Here is a 23,756-nt window from a genome sequence, read left to right on the forward strand (position 1 = left end):
GAAGATATGAATGTGATTTATATCGGATTGGAAAGTGGAAAGATTTTAACATAAGCATCAAAGACATAAAGGTCAAGATGACCTCGATGTTAGCTTACCTAATTTAATGTAGCAAAACCATGCTCGCATCAAGGCATAGATGCTAGGATGACCATAAGAATGGTTGTGCAAAAGCAGTCAAGGATGATGCCTCAAATCTCCTTGGGACAACAAGAGACGCTCTAGAGTTTCAAGACCACACCCACAAGTAGAAAACAAATAAAAACATGCACCATGCCCCAAGTCCTCTCACTATGCATCCCGGAGAGACTTATCAGACAAGGACACTCAACGAAAATCAATAACAGTTAGCACACAAAGAAAAGATCATGACATAGGTCAAGCATTAAGTATTTGTGTTAAAATATTTAAGTGTGTTAACTAATACTGAGTTTCGAGGATAAGGATCAAATGTTTGCAAGCAGGTAAGATCACATGACGAAATTGGGTAAGACCAAACCGATAAGTGTTGAAAAACACTCAATGTCAGGGGTTGTATTGAAAAATACAGTTGGGGTGGTGTTGAGAAACACCATTTGTGAGGTGTCCTAAAGACTAACGCAGCCAAGAGACTAAAGCTAACATAGTTATGCCCGCTAGACAAAGACCAATTTAAAACCAAGGCAACAAAGACAAGGCATGATGGAGAAAGGCCAAGTGTCGAGGATACACGCTAAGAAACAAGGGTGCAAAGGCCTCAAATAGCGCCCGTTTCTAGGTTTTCACCACTTGGATTATTATTATTATTTTTGGAATATATAATATTTTTGGAGATACATCAAAGTGCTTATTACTAAGATGATCATTTTTTCAGGGCATTTTCTAATTTTTAGAATTTTAACAATATATCATTTTTTTTGGATTTTTGAAATGTCATTTTTTTGTATATTTTCAGGATCAATAAATATATACAAAGGATGCCCCTAGATAGGACGGGATCAAACTTCCAAGCAAGATCACATCATGTAGTCCCGATGTCTAGCAAGGTGGAGGACAAGAGGAATTAACAAGCTGGTGAAAGAGATCGAAGACGAGAATGAAAGAGAATGAAGAGAAGAAATCCTCAAGGGCAAACTCTTGAAGAGTACCCAAGCTAGGGAAAATTGTCATGTAAGGCACATTTGGACAAGCAATGAAAGGCCAACATAGGATAAGTCATGAAAGTGTAATGCAAAAGCAGGAAAGGATGGAATCCAAAGAAGTAGAAATGTGAAGAGACTTCATAGCATTGTGTTTTACTCTTTTTTTTATTAGATCAAGACCAAATGGAAAAAGGATAGTGAAAGGCTAGAATGAATGGAGGAAAATAGATATTAAGGCTAAACATGAAAAGAATGAAAGAAAGATCATTGTAAGATAGCGCACAAGATAGCCAATTGTCTGTGTATAGGTCAACATTGTCAAGATCAAAGAGAAATGACGGAATGGATGAAAGATGTAGAAGAACTACGCATGATGCTTGATTGCCAGGTTTTCATCACGGTACTTATCCCAGGCGCCACAAGAGAGTGGTTTTCACCAGAGGACAAATTTATTTCTCTTTAATTTTTCTACCAAGGTGCCTATTTCTAGGTTTTCACCAAGGCATACTTTAAATTTTTTTCTTTTTTTTTTCCTTTTTTGATTTAAATTTTTTTTTTTTTTTATTGAAGAAGGCAAGCTTTTTAGATAATGCTCCTTGAAAGGATTAACTATGATATGCCAAGGATTCAAAATGATATGCTCAAAGATGCTGACAGGGAAAGGAAAATGGAAGAGTAAAAAGGAGGATAAGGTTTTATGCAAAGCAAGTGAGGATGAAAGATAGGAGGAATAGGAAAATGAGGAAAAATGATAGTGAAAGGGTAGATGGAAAGGAAGGCAAGATCAACGTCAACACACACCTTAAAGGGTGGCGAGAGGATGGAGGAAATGTAAATGAAGGGATATGGTGAATGGATAGAAGAGGCACAATTTGGGCGCATGGAATGGAAGAGTGCTTTTAGAAGAAGATGAAGTGGAAGTCTTTGGAAGCTTGAATGTCAACTTCACTTGTTGCTCAAAATTAGAGTCTTTCAAGAGAGACTTTGGAGTCAATATAGTCATAGGCTTTTCATTTCTTTTTGATGATTTAGAGAGAATATCTTCAATGATGAATTTTGGAACCCATACGTGTTTTGTAGTTCTCTTCTTAAATACCTCTTTTAACTTTATGCCTCTACGTCGATTAGAGGAGACATGGTGATCTTCATTTTTAGATGGATTCTTATATTTCTTCTTTTTTTTGTATTGAACATTCAAGTTACTTCCAAAAGACTTGGGACTTGTGGAAGGAGGATATGATTGGTTTAGATGGGTGGGTGGATGAAAAAGATTCAAGGATATGCATCTATGTTGATCTTGAGGAAGGATAGGAGATGGAGGGACATAAGGACCCAAAATGGATGACGAATTAGGAGAGTTAGGAGGGGAAAATGAAGGGACATAAGGACCCAAGATGGAAGGAAGACATGAAGCCCTTGGTATTGGTGGAGGAAGTCCAAGGATGGATGTGGAAGATGAAAAAGGATAATCAATAAGTCCATCAACATCTATATGACAACCAAGGACATCAACATCTTTAGAGTGAGGATTAGGATTTTCAATAGGATCATGAGCATCTTGAATAGGAGCAACTTCTTTGATAGGATTGTTTGGAGCTTGAAAAGACTAAGGAAGAGTAGAAAGTGGAAGTAAACATGGAGTGGTAGAGCAAGAAGATGGAATACTTTGATCTTGACAAATTTCTTTGGATAGAATAGGCATAAAACTTTGTTCACAATTTTCAGTAAGCTCAAGGGAAATAGTGGAAGTAGTGTCTTCATCATACTTAGGAGGTGGATAAGACATAGGATATAGAATAGTGACATCTTGAAGGAGATGAAGGGGTGCTTGATCTTGATCTTTCTTGACATTTTTATCTTTAGCCTTTTGAGAGTCCTCTTGACATGGAGCCACTTCTAAGGACAAGGGAGTTTATGAGGTTTGCACGATAGGATCTTGAAGGGGTAGCGAAGGACTAGCTGAAGTGGGCATAGTAGACATAGTGCTGCATGAAGGTTGAGGATCTTTAGTCTTAGAAGAATGAAAAGGGTTTTCAGCCAAGTGTAAATTAGCTTGAGTTTCTTTTAGAGATAGCCCTTGAGGATAACTATAGGGAACTGCATGAAAAGAATTAGGACCTTTGTTTGATGGAATAATGTTGGATAGCTTTGAAGTTTTGAGAGATGCATAAGTATTGGAAGAAATGGAGGTATCAAGGAAACCATCACTAGACATAGGTTCATCAACATGATCTTGCTCAAGAGAAGCATCTTCATTACACAAGTCTTTAGGAATTTCAACATCAATAAGATCTTGAATTATACATTTAAATGCAATACAATCTTCAGTTTTATGACCTTTGCATGTATGGTAGCTGCAATAGTGATCATCTCTCCACCAATAAGGTTTTACCTCAGGTTCATAAGGTGTAGAATATTTGTATGGTAAAGTAATGATCTTTTTTGCAACTAAGGTCTCAAGCACCATGTCATATGAAAATCCCAAAGGAGTAAAAGTTATCTCAAAAGTATGTCTAGGACCATTTTTGTTATTCTTATCTCAGTCAAAGATAGACCCATCATGAAATATTGACATATTTTCAAAGGAGTTATTATTCACTTTCTCTCTCAAGAGGTCTTTGGATCTAGAATATGAAGGCAATTGATGTCTTTGAGTAGAGATGTAGACCTTAAAGAAGATTCACATTTATGTAATGGTATTAAGGAAGATTCATGTAATGATGAAATCATTTTCTCTAGCACTTTCTTCGTTTCTATCATGTGTCTAGGGAGACTACTAGATAAGTCTTGATACTTTTTAATGACAGAGGAGAGCTCATGATCATCTAGACTTGACTGAGGTTTGGTAGCACAGGGTTTGAAGCCTATAGTGGTAGTGGATGATAGGATGACCCTAAGAAACGTTGATACCAAATTAGGATAGAAAAAACACTCACTTGTCCAAAAGATATGTGATAAGATAGAATTTTGCAATAGGCATAAACCAACACTATTACAGAGGAGCTCACAACTTTGGGTGAGTACCCTAGCACATATGGACCAGGAGGATGATTTACCAAAATTATAAATAATTAAAATTGAATTTTTATAAATGTGGATGGACAAGAGATTACTAAGATTCTCCAAGCATAATATCAAAGAATCTAAAGGTATATCTTTCTCAACAAGGACGGTCTCTAACTCACCGACTCCAAACAAGGTCACTTGTGAAATCAAAGATCACTAATTCAAAGGATCAAAGCACAATAACCCAAGGTGCAAACAAACTTCTAACAATGGGGTAAGTAGCTTAATCTGAACTGGATCAACCTAGAGAGACTAGAAATAACAGGATAGCAAAACAGTTTGATCATAAAGTCTCGACTCAGGAACTCAAATTTTATTTGTTTTAAATATCCAACTTAGTGTGATAAATTTTGAATCATAAACCAGGCACGCAAGACAACAATTAGGAATTTCAAGCAAATATCTTCAAACAATGAGCAAGGGACAAAGAAACCTTGCACATGAACAAGAAAAGTGTCATAGTATCAATCTAATCCCTAGAACCACCATTGTGTATGTTCTCAAAATGTTTTCCAATCACACACGTAGTCCTAGAAAAAAAAATTTGATAGTGCCATGGTTCTTAGTAATGTTCAACTCTACAGCTTTTGCAACCTAGAGTGGGCAAAATCCAATTCCGGTGCACCAGGGTTTTGACATATTTTGAGAATTTAATCAATCGGAGATATTGAGGAGATCTGACAACCCAACAAAAGACTACACCCATGAGGATTTTCTCCACAAGGACATTTATATAGCGGTTGTTACTACTACGTCAAAAATGGCTATTATCGTTTGAGGTTCCATCCACGTGGTTGACCCAATAAAGGGAATGTCCACTACGGTTAACCCTCTCTAATCAAGGAAGACTCACAAAGTTGTATCACATGGGGACTTAGTTTGGATTCAATGGTTCCAAGCTTTTGATGTGGCCAAAACGAAATAGAGCATACTCCTTTAGCCTCTTCACCTTACCCAAACATAGCAAACAAGATTCTTTGACACGTTAATTTGAAATTACCTCACCAAATTTTTGAAAAAGCCAATAATAGACACCACTAATCTCAAAAGAGAAAGTATCAATAGATGTTGAGGACAAATTCAAGCAGAATAGTGAGATAATAACAAATATCCTTCTCTACTTACAAGGGGATCTATCATAGAGAAGAGCTTTGCATGTAAGGCAAGCAAATAAGGCACATTCCCTCAAGAACTCCACAAATACATAGGGCCTAATTACTATGTGAAACATGCATGAAAGTAAATCTAAATCCAATTTTAGAGCACCAAATGAAGTGCGAATCTATGAAAACATGTAAAAGCACTCAAGCCAAACACATGAGAGGGTTCATTTCATTTCCAAATCCAAATGCTATAGAGATCCAACAAAATACCTGGTAATCCTTGCAACGTGTATTTTCTTTGTTGAACCTTTCGTTTACGTTTAAATGCCCGCTCATAATAAACAAAGCAACAAGCAAAACAAATAAACACAAGATATGCAATATATATTCAACTTATGCAAAGTTAGAGTAGAATTTGAAAATCTGATATTTATGAGTGATAATAACCAGCAAATAGCCCAAATGAAAGTTCACATCATGCATTGATCCATGTGAAAATTAAATGCAAGCAATTCATTAAATGCCCTTTTTTTAATATTGATTTTTGACTTAGTCAACAAGATTGGACCTATATGATATGAATTTGGATCCAAAACCCTAAATGCAAAAAAGAGAGCTCTATCAAAAATTAGTGAGCTTTCCGAAAATGTCAGAATTTTGAAAAGATCTTTTCATTTATGCCTTAGGGAGCCATTATGTCAAAACAAATCAATTTTTGCAAATCGAATTATTGAGCCTTAATATGACCTCTAAAATCAAAACACAAAGAACCAACCCTATTTAGAATTCAAAGACCTTTTCAAAAATGTAGGCTTTTCTGAAAAATTTGCTAAATTGCGCCCTAAAATAATTTTTATTGAAAAATCAAGATAAAATTATAAAAAATAGAAAATACTTCGGAAAAATCTGAAAATTTCACTAAAGCTTCTCTGATATGTCGCTAATTGGCAAAAAAAAATTCAGACTAAAACACCAAGCCATTTGGGAGATATGTTTAAATCTTTAAGATCTAGGGCTTTTTGTCTCCAAACAAATTTGCATAAGGGGGTTAGCTCCAAAAATATCTAAAACTAGCAAGTAAAGGAGGGTTGCCCCACGGTGGGCGCCAAAGATGTATGCTAAAATGTGAGCACACTTCTACGAGTCATTATATCCATGATTGCTCAAGAATGAGGTCTCGAATGGCAGCTCATAGCTCTCTATTCATGGAGTGCAAGGGTTTGTAATGGAGGCTCACGGTTTGACCTAGTTTGTGCCCATGCAAGTACACCATAAAATGAGAGATTCAAAGATCAAAATATGGATGCAAATGAAGATGCAAGCTAATCTAAATGATAACAATGCAAAGCAATGCAAAAAAGAAAATCTAATCTATGAAAAGAAATGACAATGCAATATTAATCTATGAAAACAAATATGGACTTAAGCTAATATGAAAATGCAAGGATGGATCATGATGATGGAAGCCATGGATGCATGAGAGAAGATAAGAAAATAAAAATTCTCCACAAAAAGCTTTAATGCTCAAACTCCTCCAAAAATCGCTCTCCAAACTTGCAGCATAACAATAGCATAATCATGGATGTCAAAAAAGAGAAGGGCTCTCCCTTATAAAGAAGAATGGACGATTAAGATTAAGAGACAATAAGTTTTAATCAAGGGCAGAGAAAGAATGATTTGTATGAGACAAAATTTCACCAATGAAAAAAGAGGATGAAAATTAAATGGAATCCCACTTAGAAATATGTGCATTTAAGTGTAGAGGAAAAAATAATTTATTTAATTTTTATTTATTTTATTTCTTTTTTCAAGTGAGATTTTATTTAATTAAAAGGGAGTAAGTTCTTTTAATTAAATCGGAAATATGTAATTAAATTAATAGAGGGTTTTTTCTCTTAATTAATTAAATGTGGATTAATTATTTAATTTAAAGAGAGGTTTTCTTTTAATTAAATAAGACTTAGGATAAAATGGTCAAACCTTAGGAAAATAATTGAATTAATTACAAATTGATCAAAAAAATTGATTTGAATTGATTTAATAAAATATTGCAAACCATTGATTCAAGAAATTTGATAAATTGAATAACAGGAGCCCATAGTCTAGGTGACCATTTTAGAGTACATACACTTGCGTACTAAGATGGTAGTACGACAATTTGGAACAGTTGTGCATCTGGGAAATCGTTGTTGACTTCTTCCATTGGTTCTCATGATTTGATCCTTGATAAATGGTCTGCACTCACATGGCTTTTTCCAGGCCGTACCACGATTTTGAATGTGAACTCCTGTAATAGTAATATCCATCTGCTTATCCATCCCTTGATGATCGGCTTGTTCACGAGATATAGCAATGCTTAATGATCCACATAAAATACGAATGGAGTTGCCAGTAGATAATGTCTAAATTTTTGTATGGCGTATACCATTCCAAGTGCCTCTCGTTCTGTTGTACTATAATTCTTCTCTACTTTAGATAGTAGCCTACTTGCAAAGTACACCAGATGATCTAATCTATGGTCACTTGTTTGTGCCAACGTTGCTCCAATTGGATAGTTCGACGTGTCAACATGAACATAAAACTCTTTATCCCAGTTTGGATAAGCCAAAATAGGCGTTGTAGCTAATCTTGGTTTTAGTCCTTCGAAGGCTTCATTTTTCTTTGTATCCCATTTGTACGGTTCTCCTTTGCAGGTTAGTTTGTCAAGCGGGTAGGATATTTTCGCAAAGCCCTTAATGAACCTTAAGTAGTATCCTATGTGTCCTAAGAACGATTTTACCTTCGTCACATCCGTCGAAGGTGGCATTTCCAAGATTACCCAGACTTTGTCAGGATTCATCTTTAATCCTACTTTGCATACTATGTGCCCTAATAGCTTCCCCCGCGGTAGCATGAATCTACACTTCTTCAGGTTCAGAGCCAGTTTCACTAGTCTGCATCTTTCCATGCATTCTTATAGTGTAGTCATATGTTTATCCTCCGCACTAAAAATTGACCAATCGTCCAAAAATGCCTTGAAATTCTTGACTAACATCTTATCAAATATGTGCAAGATAATTCTCTATAATGTTGTTGGAGCATTATATAGTCCAAACGACATCCTTTTGTAGGCATATACTCCATCTTCCATTGTGAATGTTGTTTTAAGCCTATCTTCTTCGGTGATGGATATTTGGTTGTATCCAGAGAATCCATCCATAAATGAATAGATTTTGTGCCCCAAAAATTCTTCCAAAATACTATAGGTGAATGGTATCGAGAACAGATCCTTGATTGAAACTACATTCAGACATCGAAAGTCCACACATATCCTTATTTGAGTGGTGTCCTTTAGAGATATCACAATCGGTAATACCCACTCACTCGCCTGCACCCTAAAAATAATGCCTTCTTTAAGCATCCGATTGATCTCATTAGTGACCCATGCAGCATAATTTTTGTTCATCCGGTACAGCCGCTTCCATACGGGTATTGCTCCTATTAGTGGTGTATGATGGACGCATAATTTCGGCGGTACCCCTTTCAAATCCTTATACGTCCATGCTAACATGTCCTTATATTTCATAAATATTTTAAACAGTGCTGCCTTCAGGACAGGATTCCAGTCATCTCCCACAAATATATTCCTCAGGTTAGCTTTGTCCCTGAAGTTCATTGTCTTTAGATGGGTTCTTCGTATTTAATAGGTTTATCTTCACTAAACGTATGTGCAGGCGTTTCATCTATCTGTGCTTCTCCTTTCACTTCTCTATACTCCTTTGGAAATTCAGAAATTCATTATCTTCTTTTCCATCTTCAACCCCTAAAATGTTACAGCTAGGAAAGAGCTCGTAGTCCTCCATTTGCCAATGGAGTAGGTCGTTCATCGAGTCCAGGTCGTCATCATTAGATCCTCCTTTCAATCTCAATATTCCTTCTTCGTTAGGTTTCATTCTTTTCTTCCCCTCCTCATCTCCTCCACCTTCGCCTTTGAAATCCGATGATGTTGCATCATTTCCTACCATGTGTGTGTATAGGTCGATTACAAATCTCCGGTCTCTGCCTTCCATGGATATAGTATTTTGTTTTCAATCATGATTCACCTTCGCCTATACCAACTAGCCCTGTCCAAGGATGCCATTGTACCCTTTTCTTTTTAATGGTATGACCATAAAATCCAATAACAATGGCTGAGTCCCAATGGTTACAAGTTGCGCTATCAGGGTCCCTAAAGGCTTGATCCCATGTTGATCGGCAATGAGTAGTTGAAATGTAAGTAGCCACAACATAGGCTGCCCCAACTTCTTTCATATATCTTCTGGTAGTACATTCACTCCTGATCCTCCATCTACGGTTGTGTCCGTGAGGATGGTTCCTAGGATACCCATGTCTACTATTGCGGGATGTCTTCCCGTAGTAAGTGCCAGTAGCATTGGGTCTGTCACAGTCATTCCGTTACCATCTTTTCCTATCTCTTCCATTGCTTTTGGGAGTAGTGTCATATTCAGTATTGCAATTCGTAGCTGAGGCATTGTAAGAAGGTCATTCAGTTTCATGGGAACTTCCATTTGCATTACCTGTCATATAATATTTTCTTCTGCTAGGTTCCTCTTTGAGGTGCCGACAATGACTTTTGTTTACGATGTCTCAACTTCCATTTGTTTTTCTAATTCCGCTCATGCTTGTTGCAACCTTTTATTTTCCTATTCTACGTTTGGATAAGTTGCCTTCTTTGCTTGCTCGCAAGTGATGGCTAATGTCTCCTCATCACATGTTTCTATGCTTAACAAGTTCACCCCTTGCGTAGGGCATTTCGAATAGACATGGTCTCCCAAACCATCTGCACAACAACTATGGTGTTTCCTTCGTGATACATGTTGTGAGGTTTTCACACCATCGCCCCAAAATTCTGGGGACCCCCCCTTTTTTTTATCGGCTTGGCAAATTTTTGGATTGCCCAAAATTTTTGAGTTTTGAAAATTTCACGCCTTGGCACCTTCAGGGCCAATGGGGAGAGGGTTAGATTTATTTTCACCCGGTTTCAGCTTCATTTTCCAGAGCCACCAATTTCATCCTTAGACCGAACAATTTTTAAAAGAGCAACACTTGGCAAGATAAAATTGTAAAATTTTGCACTTAGACATTTTCTTTTGAAAATTTGGATATAATTGTATAAATTTGGATAATTTTCAAAAAATGAAAATTTTGTTAAATCCGGTCTTTTGGAAAATCTTGATTATTTTTGGTGAAAAGGATTAATTTTTGTGATGGTGAAATAAAATTGCAAAATCGATTTTAGGCTCTAGAGAAATAATTTTATTTGTGTTAAAAAGCTAAAATTGCTTAGCAAAATCGATTTGGGTAAAAATTGCAAAAAAAATGGCTTTAATAGATTAAAATTGCCTTGAAAACTTTTTGCTTGTAATGAAATTGGTAATTTAATATTGAAAAAATGGCTTTTGGTTAGCCAAAATCCAAATTTAATGACGTATTAATTACTAAACCCCCCATTAAATGAAAATATTTAACACCCTCAAGGCATTATTTTATTTTTTTTTGCAATTTAAAACTAATTGGCAATTTAGAAAGTTAATTTTCATCATGGCAAAATTAATTTTGGTTAAGTATTTAATTGTGGGCCATAATTTTGCATTAATTATTTGTTTTCCTTTCTCCTAGGGTCCAAGAAGAAAGTTGGGTATAAGAGGAGCCTCTCTCCCATTTCTTCCTCACTTCTCACTTCTTCTCAAGGTGTTGGTGATTTTGTAAGAGCAGATTTGCACTCTTCTTGCTTGGTGAATTTTGTGGGGGCCGAATTTTGTGGAAGGCGAAATTTGTGGGAGCCGAAATTTGTGGAGGGCGAAATTTGTGGGAGCCAAAATCTGTGGGAGCCGAAATTTGTGGAAGATAAAATTCTGATTTTTTTCAAGAGGCTGCGATTTTTGTCCTAGGTTGGGTAATTTTATTTGGAGGTGAATTGCATGATAAATTTCTGATTTGCAAAGGGATTTGAAATTCTTGAAGTCATATCCTAAGTTTCAAAAAGTCGCTGTAAGATTATTGGTTAAGGTGAATTTTCATCATCTAGAGTTGCAAGGGGTGCTTAAGCTGACATCCATCTTTCGTTCTAGTCTAAGGATTGCTCCCCTTGGTTTTTCTTGCCTTTTGGTCCACCACTCTACCATTCTGTAATAGGGCGACGAGCATGGAGGATGGTAGTGCAAGTAAGAATCCCAAGCGGGCGAACACTAAGAAAGACAAAGAGGATAGGATGCCCAAAACTTCCTTCTCGAAAATGAAGAGAATAATCGACACCAATATCGCTACAGTGGATATGATATGGATGAAGGACAGACTAAAGGAAGGACAATCCCCCTTGGCTATAGGTTAAGGTGAATTTTCATCATCTAGAGTTGCAAGGGGTCCTTAAGCTGACATCCATCTTTCGTTCTAGTCTAAGGATTGCTCCACTTAGTTCTTCTTGCCTTCTGGTCCACCACTCTACCATCCCGTAATAGGGTGACGAGCATGGAGGATGGTAGTGCAAGTAAGAATCCCAAGCGGGCAAACACTAAGAAAGACAAAGAGGATATGATGCCCAAAACTCCCTTCTTGAAAATGAGGCGAATAACCAATACCAATGGCGGTACCATAAAAGGATATACAAAAGGCAGTTGCACATCACGGCCTAGGCATCGACACTTCCATTACGACCATGATGAGCTACAACGAAGCAGCCCTTTATTTTGAAGACATCAGAGAAGAGGATGTCAATGAAACAGCTTTTGGATCGAGGTTGGATGAGTTGGGGAAGGTTGCTATCAAGAAGAAGCATTTGGGCACCCTTTTCTCTCTCAATGCTTTTATTGGATTTGAGAAAGAATATGAGAAGGATCACAAAAGGATACTACAAGCAACAAGTGGCGTGGCGAAGTTAGCGGAACTCAAGGCGAAGCACACACCTTGTCCTTCTATGAAAGAAGTTAACGAAAGGCTAGCTAAGTTCATTGCCTTAGCTAAGAAGATGAAAGAAAAGGGAAGATTTATATTAGAAGATCATTTGATGTAAGCCCAAGTGGCAATTTCCCTTTCTTCTAGAATAGGACAAGTGTCTATTTCTGATTGGCCACCATTTCGGTGCTTTCTCATTGGTTGCCACTTTTTGCACTTTTTTCATTGTTCCATTGATGAGGTGGCGGCTTCTCATTGGCCGATGGGTTGGCAACCTTAATTAGGGTTTTGAGGATCCAATTTGGATTGTTGATCTTGTTTTGATCTCCACCGTCCGTTGTATTTCCGGCCCCTATAAAAGGCCATTTGCTCTCATTTGTAAAGTGGTCGGAGAAATTGTTGCGAAGATAATACCAAAATTGCTCTCTTTTTCATTGTTGCGATTTGCATGTTGATTAAGAACATTGGGTGTTATTGCATGTTTTCTACTTCCACTTAGTTAGATTTCTTTCAAGTTGTTTTAAGTTGGTTTCATTTCAAGTTGCTAAGTAGGAGTGAAGTAGATGGATAGTTGTATGGTAGCATTGGTAAATGTTTGATAGGGATCAATACTAGGCCACTAGCATCCTAGCAACTGGTTGGGAAGCTTTGTGGGGTAAGCTAGTTTATTATTCCTTTGAATCATTGCACTTGTGGAAGTGAGGCCACTGGTAAGCTCTCATTAGATTCGATCCCCGTCCATTTGCTAACCTTCCATTCATAGGAGTAGGACTAGAATAGTGAGTAGCTGAAGCTTAGAGAGAGAAGTTAGGAGTAGGTCAAGCATTAGAACACATCCATTCACCTTCCACGACCATCGCTTTCCCATCAACATCACCATTGGAAGACACATCCTCCATCATCACTACCATCAACATTATCTACCTCCGCACATTTCACAAACCGAGCCACCATCACCATCACTCCACCAAAGCCCAAGTCATCCTTGAATGAATAGCGTAAGGCTGCCTACGTGATTACTAGCAAATCACATCGATAAAACTGAGTGAGTATCCACAAGAGTAAGGAACATTGGAGTTATTCTCATATCCCATGAGCAGTAACTTTTCAAGAGAGGAGTTGTATGTTTGATATCCTATATCGAATATTCAAATCCTAATATGTTATGTAAGTGATACAAAACTCGCATCAACAGTACAGTCTCTAGCAAAGTGTCCCCAAAGGTTACACACATGACATTGTATCATCGGCCGTCTACTCGAGTCATATTGTATCCGACTTTGGCCCCCATTATTGTTATTATTATTATTGTTACCGCCTCGTCCACACAAGTTATTGTTACGGTACCCTCCTGAGGTTGCTTCGTTGTTCATGTTCATTCCTGCTCCTGAGGTGGACACTTCTTGTGTTAGCAATACTTGTTAGTGTCCCTTCGTCTTCATATTGAACGGGCATTCCTTTGTGGAATGTCTTGCAATTTGGCAGATATTACAAAATTGTTTTTTTAGACAGGAGCCCTTTGTGTGGCCCTCCTTACAATCTGTACACCACAGTTCCCCTCTTTTCACTGAGTCGGGATTCCTTTTCAGATTTTGAACTCCATCATCCGTAACATGTCCTTTTGCAATTCTCGAACCTTCTTACTTGACTCTTCATTGCTGTTGCTACTTTTCGAAGATGAATTGTTTGTGTCCGACAATTTGTTTTTCTTCTTTTTGCTCATTTTCTGCTCACTCTTTAGATCCATTGCCTGATTATATGCATCTATGTTTGATGTTGGAGGTACAATTTTCATCTTTTTGTTCAATGTTGGTCGTAGCCCTTCAACAAACCACCTTTTCTTTAACCCATAAGTCGGTTGGCTTTCCATTTTCCACACCAGCTCCTTCAGCCTTTTTGTATATTCACGGATTTTTTCGTTCTTCCCCTGTTTTGGCTACTATTTTGTTATTATCCCTTAGTTGTCGGAATTATGCTATGAATTCCTTCCCAACTTTTGGCCATGTAGTTAATTTTTGTGGATCGGTATTTGAAAACCAATCAATTGCTACACCCCATAGGGTTGCCGGAAACTATCGGACCCAGTCATCCTGGTTCGTTACACCGTTCGTCATCTAAATCATATCGCATGTTTTACAGTGTCTAACTAAATCGGCCTTCCCATCACCATTAAATTTCAGTAATTTTTCCTTAGGTCCTGCCATCATTAATTTCTTCAGAATCTGTGGTACTTGTTGCGTACCCGTGTTGTTCTGTACTTGTGTTGTTCTAGGTACCTACATTGTTATGAGTACTCACATTGTTTTGCACAACTGCACTACTTCGGACAACCATACTATGGACAACTATGTTGTTTGGTGTAAAGAGATCTTCAAGTGAAGTTGTTCAATTCTCTACACGTACCCATTTGGCAGGTGTATCGGGAACAAAGAGTTCACCCCATGCTTGTGCTCCTTCGGCACTTCGAGCCATGCGGGTTCCTTACCTTCTGTTTGGATTCTTTAACCTTGGTGTATACAAGTTTAGAAACTCCTCCCTTGTCTCTTCTACCAAATTCAATCTCTAGCGCGTTTCTTCGAGCAAGTCCCCGACACTCCTCGGTCTACTAGGTGAATGCATTCCCTCCGTCAGTGCTCCTTCAGCCGCTCGGTGTCCATTGGTAAGTTGCTGAAACTTTTGTTTGCACTCCGCCTGTTGTGTTAAAATTAATGCTTCCCGTGTTGTGTGTATATCATCCTTGTCTTTTATTTTATTCCTATAGCAAATTCGACATTAATCTTCATAACACCTCTTGTATACTAGGTTCGACTGCTAACGGTGCCAAATGTTTATTGTACAGGGTAAACGGATACTTATCGCATTAAGGTATTAGAATGTAATGCAGAACAGGATACTTTATTCATATAAGCAATATGTAAACAATGCTTACAATGATAATGATGATCCAATAGTCCATTCGGACGATGTACATATACTTTCCGGTAGGGGTGACTCAACCGTCATGCGACCTTTCGGATACAACTCTACCCGTCGGCTACAATATGGATTTTACCAACAACAATCAAGGTCATTTTGACACACCCATGCTGCCTCAGCTAGTCGACTTGAGCTATCCGCATGAGTCGCGACGAGACTTGGAACATTAGTGTGTACATACATATATACATAGTTATGTGCGCACACACATGTAATTAAATTAAATAATTAGTATTATATATTAAAAAATAAAACATATATCTCTACTTTAATTTTAGCATATAACAAAATATAAAATATTTTGAAATATGAATTTCATTCTTTTATGTTAAAAGAATTTCTATAAAATGCCTCACAATATTCAAAAAGTATTGAAGTAAATCCAATAGATATTATTATGAAAAACAAATTATGTCATGGTTAAGTGCACCTTCTAGCATGCATAAAAATTATGTTCATGTCAACTGTAGATCATGCTTTATTGATGATTGATATTTTCGGACTCTTCAAAGTTCAGTTAATGGTGGAAAAAATGTGGTTTTTGTTTTCAAACTTTAACTGCAACGGTTCAAAACAGTAATTATCCCTTGGAAATGGCTGTCCATGACAAAAAACACATTTCGTCTGTTGAAACGTGAAACAGAGGCCTTCCATTGTGTTCAAGGTAATAGTTTCGATGTTGACTAATTCATAGTTTGTGATCCTATTTTGCTAAGTTTTATGGAATTTGTGAAGTTTGATTGATGCAAGTTTTATGTTCAAACTAGTTGCTTGAACATGGTTGAAATTGATTGTGGACATTTCAGTTTATGTTGGACGTTGGAAGTAATGACATGTATGTTGAATATCATATTTTGCATTAGATCTTGCTGTGGTTTATTAATTAATTTAAACTGGTATTGCATATCTTTGAGATTATTACACTGCATAAGAATGTATAGAATGAAAGCTTTTTAAGGAAACTGGACAGTTTCCATAGTAAGGTTTAAAAGTTTATTTGACCTTCTAAGAATATAAAATTTGTTGTAATGCAAGTTTTTATCATCCTGTCTGATTTATATTAGTGTATGAAACTTTCAGTTGAATTTCCCTGTTTTGTTTGTAACAAGGAAGAGGAGAATTTGTTTGTAACAAGGAAGAGGAGAATGACCACCACATACAAAGCCTGGCCAAGCATCTAAATTAAAATAAAATTAGTGCCAACGTCCAAAGCATACAAGATATCACCTAGTTTCTCTTTCTTCTGCATTCTGTGCTTACATATTATTAAGTATGGTCCCTATATTTTTTGAGCATTTTAGTTAGTTTGATAATTCTGGGACAGCTTATTGTCCCTCTGAGTGTTCTGAATTCAAATCTTTTCTTACATTGTTCCACAGTGCAGGCTTTCATAGGATTTCAAATTAGATTGAAACATGTTTAACTGTTCTGTATCTTTCTTTTATATAGAAAATCACTCTGGGCTTCCACATGCTACTGTGAGGATGGGTGATTAATAGACCCAATTTGGCCTCAAGTTCTTGTCACATATTTTGGTATACAAAATGTTCTTAGTATTCCTGAATCCTGTTAAGTGCATTCAGTGTATTTTTTTTATCTGCAGTTTTCTATTTTTGCTGATTTAGTTTTCATCTCGACACATTCCTGCTGGGGCAAGAAACATGGACCAAGGTGAAATCCTTTCATTTACACAGAAATAATTGCTCATTTACACCATTGAGATGATTGTCACACACCATGACAATCAAAGTAACTTAAAAACCGTAAAAGTGCACTTGAATCTGGATTTATACAATTCTGCATATACAAGTGACTTAAAAACACATGCAACATGCACATCTAAGCATTTATGCAGGGAATCAAATATACAGCACTGTGTGAGGCTGGATTTCAAGGAACTGTTTTAGTCCCACTCCCTCAAAAGTCATGTCCTTGTAGTACAGATTGGATTTGGTGGTGGAATAGTTGAATAAAATAGTTCTATCCTCACAAGGAAATCAATGACCTGTCCTCCACTAAAAGGGTTAATCTAAGTATATGGAGAATAAATAGTGATCATGTTCTGGAGCTCAATATTGCTTTGTTTAATAACTGTTTTCCTTTAGAAATGGCTGGCTTGTGCATTTTCAGATAAAATTAGCATTTTGTAAGATGAGTTTGAGAGCTTCTGGATTCAGGTGCTGGGTACTATTTTTTTCCCTTATAGATTAGCACTGTCAACACAACCTACGTAGTACACACGATTAATAAACAAAATTTCATAAACAAAGAAACAGATAACTACACATCTATTAATGCGAGTGCAGATTTATTGTTGCACTGTTTAGTTGGAAATAACATGCACACCTCTTAATTTCTTAATGCTATCAGATTTCCACTATCCATGTTATTTTCTTCTGGATTAGTTCCTGTAAATTTCGTTCATCAATGTCTCGAATCACACTCTGTAATTCATCATAACCTCCTTGGATCTCTTCCCATTCCAATGATAAATCATATTACAGAGTGTTGTTTAAAATGTTGATGAAAAAGAATTTAGACAATCTAATCCAGAAAAAAATCAGAAAAATTCTTAATTTCTCGTTAAACTCTTGTGTTTGGTATTTCTGCGAGGCTTCCTGTTAAATCTTTTTACAAACACTTAGTGCATGTCATATCAGGTGGGCAAAAAGGAAGCCACAAAATACAAGGGATTTCACCTGGATTTATACCAGACAATTTGGAGATGGCTGTGATTGATGAGATTATTACAGTTTCGTCAGACAAAGCAATGACATATGCAAGGAAGATTGCCAGAGAGGAAGGATTGCTTGTAGGCATTTCATCAGGTGCAGCATATGCAGCTGCATTGGAGGTAATTATAGAACACCCACAATCACATAACACTAGTTAAATCGCATCTCTTTGTGAATTCTCCATGAAATGACTGAAAAATTTAGTTTCGGTGCTTTCAGGTTGGACAACGACTGGAGAACAAAGGAAAATTGATAGTGACAGTATTAGCAAGTGCTGCAGAAAGGTACTTAAGCACGGATATGTTTTCTTCCTTAAGAGAAGAATGCATTAATATGAGCTTCTGAACAAAAATGATCCTCAGTTCTCTTGGTCCTTTTGGTATTGACAGCAGTTGAATGAATGTTTTCTTCCTCTGATTTTGATTGAAAATATATGATAAAGAATATCTCTTGATATTGTGAAATCTGTGAAAAGTGGCGAGGATCCTTTACAATCTTCCTCCATATGGAAGAATGTGTACCTGTCAAATTAGTTTAACTTCCTAGTTTCAGATTTCAGAATGAATTTGACTGCTATTCCTTTATATTTTGAATTCCTTTTCAAATGCTGGTGGTCATGTCATAAGGAGTCAGGACGCAACAAAATAAATTTGAAATATCTGAATGCAAAACGGCAAGCACCAGGCAAGGATAAGTAAAACGCGAAAACTGGTCTTTCATTATTTCATTCCATATATACCTACAACATACAGATTAAGTTCAACATACTATATTGGAAAATGTCAATAAAAATCATTTTCTTTTCTGATAATAGGTCAAGGACCTATTGTTACTCGTTTATATAAGCAAAGAACTAATGTTTTCATGTCTAATTCTAATTAATTGCCTAGCAAAAAATTAGTGAAGTTTTAAAATTTTTAACTGTTTTATTTTTAAAATATATTAAAGCATTAATTCCTTTTTTTCTATTGGCTATTTCCAAAGTTTTAAAATTTAAAACTGTTTTATAAAAAAAATATATTAATAGCATTAATTCCTTTTTTTCTATTGGCTATTTCCAATTTAGCTGGAGTTTTATTATTTTCGAATTCAAAAATAACAAAAATCTTCTGAGTTTGTCTGGAAGTTTCCTGTGGTTCCTATTTTTTGCTTGGAAGCTTCACATGCTTTTATTGTGGGGTGATCTCAAGTGCAGTCATGTAGAGAGCGCGTGCATCCTTCTAATGGCCCTAGCTTGCTTGAATTGATTCTGCTGATCAAACGCTTACGCTCGAATTGTTTGTTTAGCAGACTTTAATCGATCATGACCGAAACTGCTGCATAAAAGGCAAGTAAATGTCAGGGCTCTAACCGAATCGTTTGAGCTGTCCAATGGATTCTCCTAGTGAAGTTTTTCATTCGAATCCCTACACTGTCACAGTTGAAATCTTTTCAAATCTGACCTGTCTTGGGCACTCTAACGAAGAAACAGATTTGCATGAAACCCTCTCCGTCTTTTGAGTATGGGACGATATCCATGAACTGTGGTGATCTGGAAGTGGCGTGGAGGGGGGATGGTGAAAAGCCAATCCTCGATCTAGCTGATGAAAGATCAGTACAAGCTCATATGAATCATAAAAAAGGCTTCCATGGTCCCATGACGAAATAAATTTCCAGCTCTTTGAATTGTCTTCTATTGTCTTTTCTCCTCTTTTCCGCTCTTTCGGATTTTATGCCTTCAATTTCCGTCTATTGCAGGAAAAGTAAGCCGTATTTCCTTACCGTTTTGCCTTTTTCTATTTGCAAACAATTGGTGCCTCTAGAACTTGGCTGACACTGGTTCAAAATTTTCATCTAATGTTATACCATTTTTGTCATAACTTCACTGAGAAAGTAGTTTGAATACGACAAGCATTGCCGATAGTGAGGAATCTGTGAGCGGTGACAGTAGAGGAGAAGCGGCTCACTTCATTAACGTTCAGATCTACAAATGAATATAGATATGTTTTTAGAGCTATAAATGATTATTAATTTTATTTTGAAAAAGTTAATCTCAATTAACTGATTCGTACACCCAATCGCATGGTGCGGGCATAAGATTAGGTACTCTCTCCAATATTTGAAAGTACTGAACATGGATAACTTCTAGTGATCTTTTTTCTTAATTCTTCCCTTTACCAATTTGTTGCCTTTTTCCTCTTAAAATTTTGTGTGGACAATGTCAGTAGTTTGATAAAAACCAAATCTTTGTATGAAAGGTTGCAAATCATCTAAAATTGCTACCCCAAAATGCAACTTTGAGGCTAAGGAAAGGTTGCAAATCATCTAAAATTGCTACCCCAAAATGCAACTTTGAGGCCAAACAACCCTCCTAAGTGTTGGGACTCAAAATTGAAGCCCTGATTTTGAGTACCATTCTAAAAACCAAGCTTTATAAGCGTTTTTTAATACATGTGTACTTGATTGTCCTTTGGAGGCCTAAGAGGTGTTTAATGTTTCTAACACCTTGCATTCAGTATGTCTACTTGTCCCATGAAGATAAATTGTCATTCTGAGTCATTCCATGAAGTTTCTTTTTGAGCAATGTTCAAATTTGCATTTTTGCTGTAGTGTCAAACAATGAAAGGAGGCCTAGTTGGCATTTGAATATCTTTTACCCAGTAATGTTTCATGACTCGCCGCTTTGGGAGCGTTTAGTATCCATACTAGCGAACCTATGTTTCAGATTTCAAGTCATCTCGATATGTTTTGACTAGATTTTGAATCTCTCAAAGTCGGTTGTTTATTGTTGTCATGTTGATGCAAATTGTTCAGAATTCTAGGATGCCCTTTTTGACCCTTTATAACTTTGACTCAGCTGACTGAAATGAGAAAATTTCTTTTGCATTGCATTCTAGAGGTCAGAAACTTGTTATGTTTCAATTTTGAGCTTATGATGAATTTGTTTGATCAGTTTTTGAATGTGATTCCAATTGCAATTTAAGAATTTTTACTGGTGTCAAGAAGTGCAGAGTTGTTAGATCCCCTGTTTGGGATGTCATAACTTTGAATCTGTGATAGGTGAGATCAAATGTATTTTACCGTTGCATTCTATTATGAAATTTTTTCAAGTGTGTCAGTTTACAAATCTTGATGAATTTGTCTACACACTTTTTCAAGTCCATTCCATTTGACTTTTCTACCAGTGTTTTCAGTCCTGCAAATCTCAGTAGCCCACTTTGACCACTTGTCAAATTTGCTCAGTTATTCGTCATGAGTCCAAATCCCAAATTTATATTCTCCTCGTGACAGTGAACTAATGTACCAGTTTTCATGCCTCCATCTACAGTTTGACTTGTTTCCAAAGCCAAAATCAAATGCATTTTATGCTTTTTTGACATGTTTTCTTGCAGGGAGTTCTGAGAAAACAACTTTGACGGTCAATATCTTTTGATTGAGAATCTGTCATGAGACAAGATTTGGCAAGGTACAAGATTGTTCAACAAAGAATTAGCGTGTTTGATTTTTAACAGCAATGCAAGGTAGGAGAATCCTCAAAGGAGATGTCCTAGCCCCCAACAAATAACCACACAACGGAAATACAATAACAATGCAAGATCTGATATCACATCACAACTCTTTATTCATAAAATAACTGTTACATGCAATGTGTCGCGTTGTAAAGCTTTCCTAATTATGACCAAATACAAAACAATTACAATAACAGTTCTGCAAGATCCCTCAAGATCCAACCCATACACTAGCTAGTTTAGATCCACACTCTAGTAGAAACCTCCAAGATCTCAGCTTGTGCTAGCAAGCCACCAAACAACCTCCTTGTTTTTAAACCGCAACCACTAGCTCTTCTCAGAAATTCGCAACTGCACCACAATCCTGCTGTAAACTGCCTCACATTCGGTGCTTTATCCACAAACTCAGGAAAACTCACTCCTCTACTTCCTCCTCTCCAAGCTTCTACTAAGAAGAGATCACACCTTCAAGCTGGATTAGAAATGCTCATATGCCTTGCTTAAATAGGCACTTACCACCCAAGATGTTACCAACACAACCAATGTGGGATAAAAGGTAAATGCAACTACCTTGCAACAAATATTTAATTCCCATCCAAATAAAACTAAACACCACCATGTGGCCCAACAAATATTAAATGCATGATTTAATAAAATGACCACAAACTTCTAGAATTCTACCTACACACCTTGATAAATGGAATGACAACCATTTTTATTTATTTTTCTATTTATATCACTTATGCACCTCGAAAATAGAAATTCCCTTTTTCTCTTTTTTTCCTTTTCTTATTTTTATTTTCATTATTTTTTTCCTCTAATTTTTGTCACCTTCTCTCGTCCAGAAATTTTTTTATTTAAAAAAAAAAAAATTTCGTGCAAGATGCTCTTGCATCAAGTTCAGAGCTCGTTGTGGTGTGGGTTAGTTTTTAAAGCCAGTCAGAGGACCTCTCAACACAAAATTGATAAGTTGCAAAAAGAGTGAAAATGAGTTCTAAAAGTTAAATCAATAATGCAAATTGTTTTCAGTCAATATCATATGTTTGTTTGATCTATTTGAGATGTTAGATGCTTGAATTTGAAAAAATAAATTAGCCGAACCCACTTTTGGGGCCTGGTTAAATTCATTAGATAAACAAGTCAATAGGATTAAAAAAATGTTCAACGTAGGTGATTAGGATAATTTGAACAATTATAATTATCCCGAGTGGACATCTCAGCATTAGAGATAAGAAGATGTGAAATAAATAAGGAATTCCTATCTAATCTTCAAGAGATTTCTAAATTGCATTTGAAGTGTCTTTTAGTTGTTGCAATTGAGTGAGATGGGTCTAGACTTTACTCTCGAGATGTCTGTGAAATATCTTTCATCTGAGCAAATAGTTTGCATTCATCAGTTGCTTCGCCAAGCTAAATTTGATGATCCTAGTGGTGATTGTCATAGCCCTGCATAGGAATACAGTCTTTGTCTAAGGATCATAAAAATATTTGCATCCGGACATGGTTGCAATGTACGAGGGAAGGGTATTAATGTATTTCGATTTGCAAACCAGATTACACTTTTGTTTGAATAGGGAGGAGATGTAATCACAAGGACTGTAACAAAGCAGATCAATGGGAATGATTATAAGAGAAACCAGACACAAGATAAGATTGGAGTTTTTGTGAGCATTGTCAGCACAAAGATTCCTCTCAAGGGAACAAGCAAAGAATACTATGGAGATTGTAAAAAGAAATAGCATTTGCCATCAAATCTCCTATTCAACAATGTTGTGGAAATGATTCGAAAATAGCTTAAGAGATGTCGTGTTGTGATGTGGACAGAATGTGGAAAGCATTGATAGGCAGATCAAGTGCAGTCACATGAAAAGCAATATCACTAATGGGATGCCAGTTTGAAGTAGAGTATCATGGTTGGGTATGCATATGTGGTGAAAAGCATCGGTGGTGCATGGCAATGTTTTAAACTTTTTTCTCAATCCACCCACAAAGCTCAGTGGAACACATAAAATCACATCCATTGCTTTTTCTTGGGAGGAGTACATGAGAAACTTTGAAAGGAGCAACTTGCATTATAGGCTCTTGAAGGGTGCAGCTCCTACCTAAGTCCTCACAAAGATGCTACCAAAATGCAGTGGCCTTTGTTACAACAGGCAGGGTGACATATACGCAGAGGATGGAAGGCATCTGAAGGATGACCAGTCAGTACGTAAGGAGGCTATCCAAGTCAAAGGAGACATTTAGAGCTAAGTAACTAAAAAAAAAAACTCCAGCACAAGATTTTTCTAGTCGAAGGAACAAAGCAATCGACTGATGAAGAAATCACTCTTGCTGCAA

At 36.6% G+C, this 23,756-nt stretch overlaps 1 protein-coding gene across 2 annotated transcripts in view; it reads left to right on the forward strand.

The window, feature by feature from the left end:
• The window catches only part of LOC149541151 (cysteine synthase-like), a 120,085-nt gene extending 101,343 nt beyond the window's left edge, over positions 1-18,742 (forward strand). For both annotated transcript variants that reach the window (XM_089802142.1, XM_089802143.1), the window contains exons 6-7: positions 17,857-18,050; positions 18,151-18,742. In XM_089802142.1, the coding sequence (XP_089658268.1) occupies positions 17,857-18,050; positions 18,151-18,276 (320 nt within the window). In that variant the 3' untranslated portion in view covers positions 18,277-18,742. The remainder of the gene's footprint in view (positions 1-17,856; positions 18,051-18,150) is intronic.
• The last annotated feature ends 5,014 nt before the right edge of the window (positions 18,743-23,756 follow it).

This window comes from Cupressus sempervirens, chromosome 9, assembly GCF_028749045.1.
Source record: "Cupressus sempervirens isolate cs-2001-9-10 chromosome 9, ASM2874904v1, whole genome shotgun sequence".
NCBI classification, from domain to species: domain Eukaryota; kingdom Viridiplantae; phylum Streptophyta; class Pinopsida; order Cupressales; family Cupressaceae; genus Cupressus; species Cupressus sempervirens.